The sequence below is a fragment of the Monopterus albus genome, unplaced genomic scaffold (assembly GCF_001952655.1).
Source record: "Monopterus albus unplaced genomic scaffold, M_albus_1.0 scaffold127.1, whole genome shotgun sequence".
Lineage (NCBI taxonomy): Eukaryota > Metazoa > Chordata > Actinopteri > Synbranchiformes > Synbranchidae > Monopterus > Monopterus albus.
This window is the reverse complement of record NW_018128007.1, coordinates 2,282,527-2,295,504: the sequence shown is the minus strand read 5'-3', so window position 1 is coordinate 2,295,504 and position 12,978 is coordinate 2,282,527. Positions and strand designations below refer to the sequence as shown.

The following is a 12,978-nucleotide window of genomic DNA, read 5'->3' as shown; positions in this document are numbered from 1 at the left end:
CAAAACAAAAAAATATTTAAATGGGAAACAGGCTGTTATACCTGCTCAGGTATTTGATACATCTAACAACACAATTTACCTGCCAGATCAGGAGTTGCAAGTAACATACTGGGCCTTAATTCTTGTTATAATGTTTATGTGGTCATGAAATGTATGGAGAAATCCTGGTAAGCAAGTCAGGGGAGAACAAAACATGTGAAGGGGAAAACATTTAACTTTACATTTCTAAAATATTGTAGGTCCCTGAGTGTCATTACAACATTATGATTTTAAAGTGTAACACAGTCCCCCAGAATCACATTTGGGTGCTGAGATTCTTCAATTTACCTGTAAAAGAGTTTCTGCAGCGTTTAATGAACTGCTAAAGAAAATTAAGGGAACACTTTTAAAGTTCAAGTCCCCATGGCTGCTCATTCTGCTCATTACCAGCTATTTAGTATTTACTCTTAGGTACCTCTAGATCAGCTCGGTGCTCCTCATAACTCCAAATAGTCTGTCATTATTTCCAAATGATAAAACCAGAGAGCCTCTTTGTTAAAATAGGAGGATAGTTTGTGAACGCGCACAACTCCTGTTGCCGGTGTTGCGTCGCAAGTGGACAGCACAACGAACCACGATGGCATTAATTAATTTGAATTTCTCCTCCATAGATAGGTAAACAACAGTACATGTACCAATAAAAAGAGATGTGTAACACTCTAACCAAAGTGGGTAACTAAGAAACCCCATGTTTTAACTGGCATAATGCAGACATAGTAGCTCTTCTAGCCTTACAACAATTTTCTCTAACGTCACAGAAGCCATTAACAGACACGCAACATGTTTTTTTTTTTTTTTTTTTAATTACCATTAAGTCCCACAGAGTAGTGGAAACATCGCTCCCTTTCAAGTAGCTCCAAGGTCAGTAAATCCAACCGGTGGTCGCTGCGTCTTCCCCCATACGACCACATACAGTCCCAAAGTAGTGAAATTAATTCCAACAGGTAGCGTAGCACCGACAATAACATCATGGATTGTTAATCTGCTGGTTAACCATCAACACATCACATGTGACAGACACACTGGCCTCAAGCAGTCAAAACAAACAGGTACTGTGCTCCGGGGAAATCTAGTGTTGATAAGCTTATCACCGCCACGGGGGCTTCATTGTCCGGCTGCTTCGAGGTTGGACCCGGTCAGGTAAAACGGCGAGTCCCTGTACAGGACCATTCCTGGACATGCAGTAACCTCAGGCCCTGTATTTGGCCCTGTATTTGTCTCCACAGCATCTGGTTACAGTGCAGCCGCAGGAGGGAAAATATATCCACAAAACCAGATGCAGTTGAAAAATTCTGCGCAACAGCTTGGAGATTATGACCATTCAAGGAGATCCTTAAACTGTCATGTATTACTTTATATTGATAGAAAATACAGTAGGTCTTGCGAGTGAGAGTTTGTGAGACATGTATAAACAGCTGCTTCTGCATAGAAGTACTGGAACATATGCACACTTCACTTTTTGAGCTTTAGGTCACATCTAAGATGATAATTCACTGTTGTAAAAAAATAGAATAACCATGCAGTGGGCTCTTTTAAACCTCAGAGGTATCATTATGTCCAGGCCTTTTGTGCTTAATCTGCTCCAGTGGCATCATGTTGATATCTTTTAGTTTGCTGTTTTATATTTATATTTGATATGGAAGCCTTCCATTAGCCTTCGAGTTATAACTTGTTTTTGGTCGTATTGCTTATGTTGTTTTATTTAATTCTTATACGTTTTGTGAAGCACTCTGGGCTCCCATGGTGTTGTAAAGCGCTATACAAATAAAGTAGTATTATTTTATTTAGGAAGCATAAGTGATTGTGAATCGGTTTCACCTGCTTTGGTACAAATGAAGGTGACCACAGATGCAGTGGAGGCAAAAGCAAGACATAGCCACCAGCAATGAAGTCAGAGCCACTGTCAGACCTTACGTTGGCACAGCGGGCCCTGGGTTCCTCCTGGTACAGGACAATGCCTGGCATCGTGATCAGAGTGTGTAGGCAGTTCCTGGATGACACTGACTGGTCCTCACGCTCTCCTGGCCCAAGTCCAACTGAGCACCTATGGGACATTATGGATTGGTGCATCCGATATCACCAGGTACAACCACAGACTTTCCAGGAGCTCAGTGACACCCTGATCCAGGTCTGGGAGGAGATCCTCTGGACACTATCTGCTGTTTTATCAGGAGCGTGTACAGACACGGGGCCATACACTCTTCTGAGTTACTGTGATAAAATTCACACAACCTGAATGAACATGTGATTTCAATGTTTCACTTTGATTTTCAGTGTGATTTTTGAATCCATGAACATGCAAACTCCACACAGAAAGGCACTGGGTCATCTGGGCCGCGAACCCAGAACCTTCTTGCCGTGAGGCAACAGCACTAAGCACAATACACACTAATGATGAGTTTGGTTTTCACTTACCGTTGTTCTGCCATTTTGTTCTGAACAATTTATGCAATGTACATTAGTGAAGGTTTTCACCTTGAATAATTCTTTCATCAAGATCTGATGTGTGATTTAAGTGTTCCCTTAATTTTTTGAGCAGTTTATATCCTGGGCAAGTTGAAGGTGATTATTTCCATACTTACCCTGTTTGGCACTAATGTAGGTATGACTGTGGAGACCACCCACTAAACCCAAAGTCTCTCACTAGTGGAAGCTCATTTTCTGGTATTTGGTATTTTCTATTTAATTGTTCTCAGAGAAATGGCTGAGGTTTTTTTTGTTTGTTTTTTTTGTACAGAGTGATTATATTTGCTGGCTGTACATTTCCTTCAAAGGTTATAGTGATAGGATGTACCTGATTTAAACTCCAAGGCACATCACTTATGATTCATGTGAGGACTATAATTTTGGGTGTTTCCTTAATGTTTGTTGTGACATTAGCTCCAGCGGAAGATGGAGGAGAGACGATTAAGGCTACAAGAAGAGGCCAACAGGTACACCTTAGACCTCCACAAGCATTTGGTTATACTGCCCACCTTTAGTTACTAACTAGATCTGTTTTGAGTGCCATGGGTGCCTCTGCACGGACACCCAGAGCTGCTTTACTCCCTTAGTTCACAAAGCAATCCAGCATTTTGTTGTTTTGTTGTTTTCACAACAAGTTCTGGCCAACTGGATTTAACTAGATAATGTTAGGCCAGGGGTGCCCACACTTTTTCGCTTTGCGAGCAACTTAAGTCAAAATGATCGTTCTGTGCGCGCGCACACAAAATAAATGTATGAATGAGTGTCGTAGTTTTTATGAACAGTCTGAAAGTGCCGCTCCACATTTCCCTTCGGAATAGTAGATTGGTAGATCAAGCAAACGCATTTCGAATATAATGTCGCCAAAAAAAGTCCTCCCATTCCACGTGGAATGTTTTCGGTTTCTTACTTGATTGGACTCCCCCACTCATTTTATACCCTTTAGTAGACATTAATTCGAAGGCTGCCAAGTTCACTCACTGGAGTTTTGCAGTAGCTCGTGCTGTTGACTGTGCATGTTTGGTGACTCGTGTGTCAGAAAAGACGAGATCTCAGACTGGCTGCCCTGCATGTCAATCAAGTAGCAAATGCCATAGGGAGGATGGATGATGGGCTCTATATGAATGACTGTCACTTTCTGCTTTTGTTGTTAGGGGTCGCCATAGCGAATCATCACACTGACCATTCGCGTGTAAACATTTGGCACGTGTTTTACGCCGGATACGTTTAATTTATTTTTGAATGGCACGCGATCTACAGATCGACGTATTGGGCGCCCCGCACCCTTGTGTTAGGCTTTGTTATTTACTTAGTAAACGGATATGAAGCTACACATGCTGCATATAGTATAGTATAGTCTGCCTTTAAAAGGCCGTTAACAATTCAACAGCTTGCTTTCCCCTAAATTTAGTGTAGGGTTTTTCATGTCCCAAAATTAATGTCCCTAATTTTTTTTACACAAATTGAAGTGTATTTGAGAGGCCCCTTAGAGAACTTTAGTATTATCTGTTTGTGTTTGTGATCTTGGTGAACGTAGCAAAGTGTTTAGTCAGTTTTGGGAGTCGTTTAGAGCTACACAGTTACGAGAATGGTTCAGTATTACATTTGCTCTTTCACCAAAAGCACGTGCAGAAGTCAGAGGGGGGTTGGGGGGGCTGATGCACATTTTCTAATTAGAAATTAAGTTATAATGTGAGATTTGATGGTGTAGTACATGTACTGTATATGGCATTCAAATTGTGTCTAATTCATTTTTTATAGACACATATTTACAGAAAAATTATTGTGTGTAGTCTTAACAATTCAGTTAATATTTTTAAATAAATTGATGGATGCAGGTTTCATGCTGACACATTAGAGCATCAGTAACTGAGGGTGGTACTTCTCAAGATGCAAGTACCATGTATCTGCAAGTATGGATATACATCATTTATTGTCTGTGTTTGTCATTACAGGAGATTTGCAGCATCTGGTGGAATGACTGCAGAGGAGCAAGAGCAGCGTACTCTTTATGCCAGTGTACTGGAATATGAACAAGACCATGTGCGTAAATGCACTAAAAACAAAATAATAATGACAGGATGACTTGTTGGCAGAGCTCATGGTGATGCCTGGAGATGTCAAACAAATTTAAGTATTCACTATGACTGTGTGAAATCCTCAAAGGCAAATGAGTCTACATGTTGTGGTTTCTAATAAATCGTGTTTTTACAGAAGCAAAGAAACCTGCTGTTGCATTTGGCATTGATCAAGTTTATGTTGATCAGTTAAAATGATTCAACTAATCAACATTCTAATATGAAATTGTTGATGTGGTTGCCATAAAGTTATTTACATGTTTTTGTGTCTTTAGGACTGGCCCAAACTGTGGAAAGCCAACATGAAGGAAAATCCTGACATGGCATTAGTGCCACGTCTAGTCTCCTACCTGCTCAGGTAACTGACTGCAATGTGAGCACTTTAAATAAGGTCAAAGCTAATATATGTGACATTTGTTATAAAGTTGCATCACCAAAACAGAACAGTTTATAGGATGTGTGTTTGTCAATCACTTAAACTGTGTTACTACTAAAGTTTACACTTATCAAGTTTAATTATACTTATCTGCAGTTTGTTCATTATAGAACTGTACTGAAATGTGTCATGCCGAGTAACTCTAGTCATGGGTTCTTTCTTTTTCCTGACTTCTTTTGTTTTCTGTCCTTCATGGTTTGAGTGCCCCCTAGTCAGAACGTTAATGTTGGCACAAGTATAAATGCAACGGCTACACTACCATCTCAGAACAACACTGTATATGCTTGTACAGCCATCATAACTACACATTTCTTGCTGTTTGTTTTAAGTCATCACACAACAGATTTTTCTGGATGAGTTAAGAAGGCCTACATAGTCTATGCTGTGTAGTGCATTAGCCTCCCTGTCAATACAAGACAGTTCAGAAGTGTTTGTTTACTTTAGAGATAACTCAGGTAGTGTGACTCAACAGTCTCACTTAAAATAACTATACAAAACGGATAATCAGGGAATGTGTTTTGTGTGCATAAGTGTGCACTGTTACTAGAGGATTGTACACTGCATTGCTCCTAAAGCTAAAGTTTTCTTAACACAGTAACATGTAGTAGCACTCACTGTGCTCGTGGTGTATTGTTTTTTTTGGTCCTCCTTGCTCCAGGTTGGTCAAGCATCACAAGGAGGTAAAGACAACACAGTTAAAATGTATAGTTTCTTTAACCTTTATCACTGATGTTGCTTGAACCTTGAAAATGCTTGAATTGTGATGTTGTGTTTTCAAGGTTGTAAAAGTGCTTGATTTTTGGATAAATAGCTTGGAAATGCTTGACATTGTATTTCTTTCACAACAAATAGCTATCTGAATAGTTTTCATATTAGTTGGATAAGTAAAATAAGGACGACTCCATCGTTGGTCTCGAGCTGCTGGTGGAGTCTGGCACCGTGTTGGATGTTCTGTGAGCCACCCAGTACCTGGGTGCGGGAGACGTGGCTCTGACCATTTGAACCAGCGCGCCTGGAGTTGGCCATGCTGGGAGATATCTGTAAGGGGCGCAAAGTCACCACCATCCGGGACGTGGTGTCTGTCCTCCAGCGTGGCATGCTATCGGAGGTGGAAAGACTCAGAAAACTGTCTGTTGCTCCTGATTTCTGTTGCAGCATCCAAGCGATCTTTTTCTACACCGTGTAGGCTGCACAGCACCATGATGCAGGAAAAGCTCATCCACTTGGCACTAATGACCGCTCACAGTGACTTATTGAATGCGATCGATCTTCCCATCCTTATAAGCGCCTTTATTAGAAGAAAGACCACTTGTGGATGCGCATAAGTAGCGAACTAAAAATGGTTTCAACAACTGGCAAATCTTTTTTTCTTAGTTTGTTGTGATGCCGTTTTATGTGATTTATTGATGTTCAAGGTTACCAGAAATTTTTAAATTCAAGACTGAAATACAAACACATCACCTGTTCTGAGTATCTGAATCTTACTTTCAGATTTTCTTAATAGCTAGCAACTTGGCACAACTGAAAACGTAACCAGTTTCATCCATACAGCAGCAAAGTTGTCACCGCCCCCACTCCACAAATCCTTGCTTTATATTTTCACGTTTTGCAGTCTGCAGTATTAACCTGGTTTCTCTGGGAACACCTGCGGGTTTCACTAATACCTGGAAGAATCATCACCCTCCCTCCCTGTTCCTATGCAATGTGTACACTGTTCACTACTCCAGTAGACAAATGTGTATACGGTATGTCTTGGCATTGGAAAAATAAATGGCTTTAAGGGTACATGTTTATATAAAGGAGATGAACAATAATAGTAATGATCACTGTAGATGAGATGAAGTTAGAAAAGAAGAAATGTTTTTAGATTTTATCAGGCAGGTGCTTGTACACAGTCAGTCTTCTGACCTGAAATGACATGACAGCTGCAGATGTTCTTTGGCTAAGCCTGTCCATCTCAGTGCTACTCTCCATGTCTTACTGTGTGTCATGTTATTACCACAAAGAGATTAAACACAGTTTAGGACTTCTACAGTAACACATACAGCAGCATAGTAGATTGACAAATATACTTTTCTACATCTGAAAATTGTATTGAGAATAAACTATTTTGGTGTTATTTAGGAAAGAAGCATCAAGATCCAATGAATTTATTGAAGGTTTTATGTCAAGTGATATTTTTTTTGGGGGGGGGGTAATTGTTTTATATTGACTCAGTCAGGCTAGATAGAAAGCAAACTCTACTTACAGACAGGTGGCACGTCTTTGGTTGTGTATAGCATTATACCATCTCTTTTAATGTGACACCGTGAATCATTTTGAGCATGTATATATTTGTAACTTTCCCAGCACCTCACAGCTGTGGTAAGCTTGAAAACTGACATTGGAAAAGGTATATGACATGGAGAGTAGCACTGAGAGGGACAGGCTTAGCCAAAGAACATCTGCAGCTGTCATGAAAACTGACATTGGAAAAGGTATATGAACCCTGTAGGCCAAATGAGGACAGACTAATGTTTGTCCTGTGTCCTCAGCCAGTCTGACCATCCTGTGGTGAAGCTGTTGAGGAAACACCAGTTTCGGATTTACAACAGACTCTACCCCATTGTCAGTAAAGGCCTCCCCCAGAGTCCTGCCCTGCTGCTGAGACCTTCTCACAGTACTCACAACCTGCTTCACTCAGGTAAGGTCAGAACCTGGCATTTGGCGTAGCAGTGTTCAGTATATGTACCAAGGAGTCATTAACCATGAAACTTTAGACTGAAGTAACTGAACCACCATTGTCTCTGAACAAAATGGATTTTACAGTGGTGCGTCCCTCGCTGCAGTAAACAGTGCTTTATGTTGCTTAGTACTGAATTGAATGTTTTGCCGTTTGAACATGAAACGGACTGAAAGTAACACTGAGCTAAAGACAGACTGGTAAAGCTTCACTTGCTGTGGTTGTATAAACCGAAGTGCATTTGAAGAGTGATTACAAAGCTTATCTTAGGACAAAAGCGAGCAGCCTGTAGTGAATACACATCTTTGAACTGAACAGAATGACCCAAATCTAAATGATTTGTTACTTCCAGTTTTTATTATTTGAGTTTGTTGGTTATGAATAAGCTTGGTTCACATGTATCTCAGCTCCCTTCTTTGGCTGTTTGTGGCAGCCAGTTAGCTGTTTAATTTAGTTAGGGAATCCAAAGTAGATAATATGAAAAATGAAATATAGATATTATCTCTGTTTGTGTTCAGCCATCAAGTGAATGTAAAGTTCTTTTTTTTTTTTTTTAGTGCAAAATAAACGGGTTATGCACAAATGACTGTTCTCACTGTAGAAATGCTGGACATTTTGTAAACTTTCCCGCCCGTACTTTTGACCAATCTCCCTGTGTGATTTTTGGAAAAAAACCTACAAGCATGTTTTCACTTGGCCATTATTGGTTATTGAGTATGATCGATGGACAAACCTGGCAGTTTAATCTATTTAAAATTACATTTGCAATATAGTGTGGAAAAGGCCAAGGGGTCTGAATAATTTGAGGCAGTGTCTGTACCGTAGGGGCTCTGTTCACTTTACGTCCTGAACACCAGTCCTAACAACAAAGCTGCACTGCTGTGTTGGTGACACGTGCACTTCTTTCATGTTTAGTGCCCGTATTTATCAACCCTACTTTTCCTAATTACCCATAATAAAACTGTATATTCTGGGGGAACAATTATTTTCAAATAAATCCTTCAGTCTGCTTTCACTGTCACTCGAGTCGTGTCTGGATCCATGTGGCTACTAAATCCAGTAAATCAAGGACCATGTAGTTCACAACCACTTAGTGGACGTGTTAGTACTGTGGTAACGTCTTCCATTGACAGTAGCGCCCTCTATGCTTGGGGCAATTACTTTGTGTGCCGCTGATAAGTTCTACTTCTAAGAACAACTGTGACGTCAACGTTTTATGACAGAGTATACTGATGTGGTGTCGTTTTTCTGACAGTCAGGGTTTGTAGTGACAGACAGCGGAAAGTGAAATGCTGATGTCAGCACCACTTGTCAAACGGAGGCTTTATGTGCACAGTACTACAGCCTTTAATGAACGAGTTATTGTCTTTTACCAGCTTCCTGTCTGTGCACATAAAGCCTCCGTTTGACAAGTGGTGCTGACATCAGCATTTCACTTTCCGCTGTCTGTCACTACAAACCCTGACTGTCAGAAAAACGACACCACATCAGTATACTCTGTCATAAAACGTTGACGTCACAGTTGTTCTTAGAAGTAGGACGCTTCAAAAATAACTTTAAAGTCCTACTCTGAGGTAGCACTTTTTTAGTTCTAAGTTAGCTTTCAGCTTAATTCATAGGAGTGATTCTGGGATGCATTATAAGTACGGGCCAATGTGTTGAATTTGAGAAAGTGTATGTTCTTCTTGCCAAAACTTGAGTACGCTATATTATCTACAGTCAGGGAAAAAATTACTTGAACCCCAGCTGATTTTGTAAGTTTGTCCACTAACAAAGAAATGATCAGTCTACAATTTCAATGGTAGGTTTATTTGAACAGTGAGAGACACAACAATAACAAAAAAATCCATAAAAATGCATTACAAAAAAAGTTATACATTAATTTGCATTTTCATGAATGAAATAAGTATTTGATCCCCACAGAAGCAATCAATCCAGATTCCAAACTCTTCACCATGGCCAAGACCAAAGAGCTTTCCAAGGATGTCAGGGACAAGATTGTGGACCTACACAAGGCTGGAATGGGCTACAAGCAGAATGGCAAAGGCCCAGCCAATGATCAGCTCCAGGATGATCAAAGACAGTCTGGAGTTACCTGTAAGTACTGTGACAGTTAGAAGCCGTCTGTGTGAAGCTAATCTATTTTCAAGAATCCCCCGCAAAGTCCCTCTGTTAAAAAAATGGCACGTGCAGAAGAGGTTACAATTTGCCAAAGAACACATCAACTGGCCTAAAGAGAAATGGAGGAACATTTTGTGGACTGATGAGAGTAAAATTGTTCTTTTTGGGTCCAAGGGCCACATGGGTCATGTTGTGAAAGTGTTGTGGTCAGATGAGACCAAAATCGAGCTCTTTGGCTGCCTATGACTCCAAAAACACCATCCCCACCGTCAAATATGGAGGTGGAAACATTATGCTTTGGGGGTGCTTTTCTGCCAAGGGGACAGGACAATTGCACCGCATCAAAGGGAGGATGGATGGGGCCATGTACCGTCAAATCTTGGGTGAGAACCTCCTTCCCTCAATCAGGGCATTGAAAATGGGTCGTGGTTGGGTATTCCAGCATGACAATGATCCAAAACACATGGCCAAGGCAACAGTGGATTGGCTCAAGAAGAAGCATATTAAGGTCATGGAGTGGCCTAGTCAGTCTCCAGACCTTAATCCCATAGAAAATCTGTGGAGGGAGCTGAAGGTTCGAGTTGCCAAATATCAGCCACGAAACATTAATGACTTGGAGAGGATCTGCAAAGAGGAATGGGTCAAAATCCCCCCTAAGATGTGTGCAAACCTTGTGGCCAAGAAACGTCTGACCTCCAACAAAGATTGCCAACAAAGGTTTTGCCACCAAGTACTAAAGCACGTTTTGCAAAGGGATCAAATACTTATTTCATTCATGAAAATGCAAATTACTTGAGAACTTTTTTGTGATGCATTTTTCTGTTTTTTTTTTTTTTTTTGTTATTGTTGTGTCTCTCACTGTTCACATAAACTTACCATTGAAATTGTAGACTGATCATTTCTTTGTTAGTGGGCAAACTTACAAATTCAAATAATTTTTTCCCTGACTGTATTTCATTACATTAGAAGAAGTACAGAAGTTTGAGATGGTTTGGCTCTGTCAGGTAAAAAGGTACTGGAGATGCTTTTCCAAAAGGAAGATAAGTCAACAACCATAATGTCCATGTAGACAAGCTGTAACTATTCCCAGCCCCAGATTACTGTAAATCATTATTGTGTAACAGCAGTGTGTGCTACATTAGCATTAATCTGATTGTGAAAATTGTATGGGCCATACAGAAACCCAGAGGAAACCAATTAGGACTGTGAGCACTAGCAGCCAGAGCTTCAGCACCTACTCATCCCTCTCTTCCTTGGTCTCTCACAACCTCCACACCAAACACAACAATGAGGAAGGGGAGGAACCTCACCCACTGGTGACGGTGGACCGGGAGAACTCCTTTGAAGATTTGGAGCAGTTTCTGACTCAGTTGGACTGGGCTTCTGCTCACGACAGCACCGATGACACCATCTCAAATTCAGAGCTCCCCTGTGATCCTCTGATTCTGGACGAGGGTCACATCCAGGAGCTGGAGATGAGAGTGCTGAAAGAACACCTGAAGGCCATTGTCAAAGACATTCATATTGCAATTGGTGAGCATTATGACAGAGAGTGGATGTTTGTACGTTTGCATGTGTAGTCAATGTCTTACAATATTGTTTATCAGCTGCAAAAATTTTCTGTTGCTGTTAAAAGAAAGTTGATGAATATCAAATGATGGGAATGTATTTTATATTTCAGATCAGCTTCTGTCACTGTGTCTGCTGTCGTTTGAGTGTCTAAACACAGCAAGCTCTAAAGACCTGTGCCTTTCCAGCATTGAGGAAGCCTTCTTCACTCCCCTGTGGCACGCCCTGCTGGCTCTTTTCAGGTACTGCAGCTTAATTCCTTGTCTTAAAACATGACCTCATGCCTTAAAAAGTCACTAAACATGGAACAGTTCTTACTGCTTGATTACAGTATGAGTTTACACAACACTGCAAAAAATGTTGATTATCAGTGAGATGTGCTGAGTGTTTTTGACAGTTTCAAAATAGGAAATTACCATGGAGTCAGTGCTAGTTTTTATAGTAAAATTAGCATTGCAGGATGACTTACTAACAGCCACAACACTGGTGGGTAAACTTTGGGGAGTTTCCACTCTCTTGCCTTGTCTCAAACTTCATCTGGGCTGATATGATGCACAGTCTTGACTACCAATCAAATCATTGCAGACTCTTCCTTGGTGATGTGTGTAACAAGCCTTTGCAGGCAATTGGCTCTCACATTAACAAGCGATAGTGTCAGACAGTCAGAAAAAAACAAATATTTAAAAAAAACTTTGTGGAAAAAATTAACGGTTAAGTCAATCTCTTAAATTTTGCTCTTGGCATCATGGTGGTTAAAAGAGTTGAACAGGAAATGTGCATATCATAACCCTGGTTTCACTCACTTTATGCTGTCATACTGTTGCATAAAGGCAAAAAACTTCACAAAGTCATGACTGCTTTAGAAAATGACTCACTAGTATAAATTATACACAAACTGTATCCATTGAACTTAGGGTGTGTGAAGCCACCCCAATGGGCCTTTTTTTATTTTATGCTAACCACTGCACCACCGCGTTGCCCTTACTGACTTTCAGTAAATGTGCATGTGTTTCTTCCAATGTTATCACAGGAAATATTTGAATACCATCTGTAAAAGTGCCACACGTTACTTGTATTTCCTACACACAACCAGAGCTGCTTGGTCTCAGACTGTTTAGGCCTAAATTCTGATGCCTCTCAGGTGTGAGCTGAGGTGATTTGATTCTTTGGTTTTGTTGTTTTCTAGTTGATGGTGGCCCACCTGAAATATAAATTATGCAACATTAAGTTACAAATGACAGGCTGACAAAGAATAAACAAAGAATTATTTATCCTTTATTCTTCAGGCCTGAAATGTGTTTTCAAGAAATATCAATGAGGGAGGCAGTCCTTAGGTTTTAGATCAAGTTTTTAAGGGCTTCAGCCTTCAGTTTCTTTGCCCCCGTTTTCCCCATATTTGACATTTGAATAAGTCTTGTTGTCCATGTCACCGCTTGGCATGTGGTTTTGTCATCTGATTCTCTTTACCTGTCCTCAGGACAATACAGACATTCCCAAACATTTTTCTATGATGTCTCTGTCATCTTTCTCAGGAAAGTCAACAGGGAAAG

The 12,978-nt window shown here is 40.5% G+C and overlaps 1 protein-coding gene across 1 annotated transcript in view; it reads left to right on the top strand.

Annotated features, from left to right (window-relative positions):
- vps9d1 (VPS9 domain containing 1) overlaps window positions 1-12,978 on the top strand; it is a 53,426-nt gene that overhangs the window by 11,298 nt on the left and 29,150 nt on the right. Inside the window, exons 7-13 of the mRNA XM_020612691.1 lie at window positions 2,920-2,972; window positions 4,458-4,545; window positions 4,856-4,938; window positions 7,551-7,699; window positions 11,039-11,392; window positions 11,541-11,670; window positions 12,961-12,973. Of these exons, the coding sequence (XP_020468347.1) occupies window positions 2,920-2,972; window positions 4,458-4,545; window positions 4,856-4,938; window positions 7,551-7,699; window positions 11,039-11,392; window positions 11,541-11,670; window positions 12,961-12,973 (870 nt within the window). The remainder of the gene's footprint in view (window positions 1-2,919; window positions 2,973-4,457; window positions 4,546-4,855; window positions 4,939-7,550; window positions 7,700-11,038; window positions 11,393-11,540; window positions 11,671-12,960; window positions 12,974-12,978) is intronic.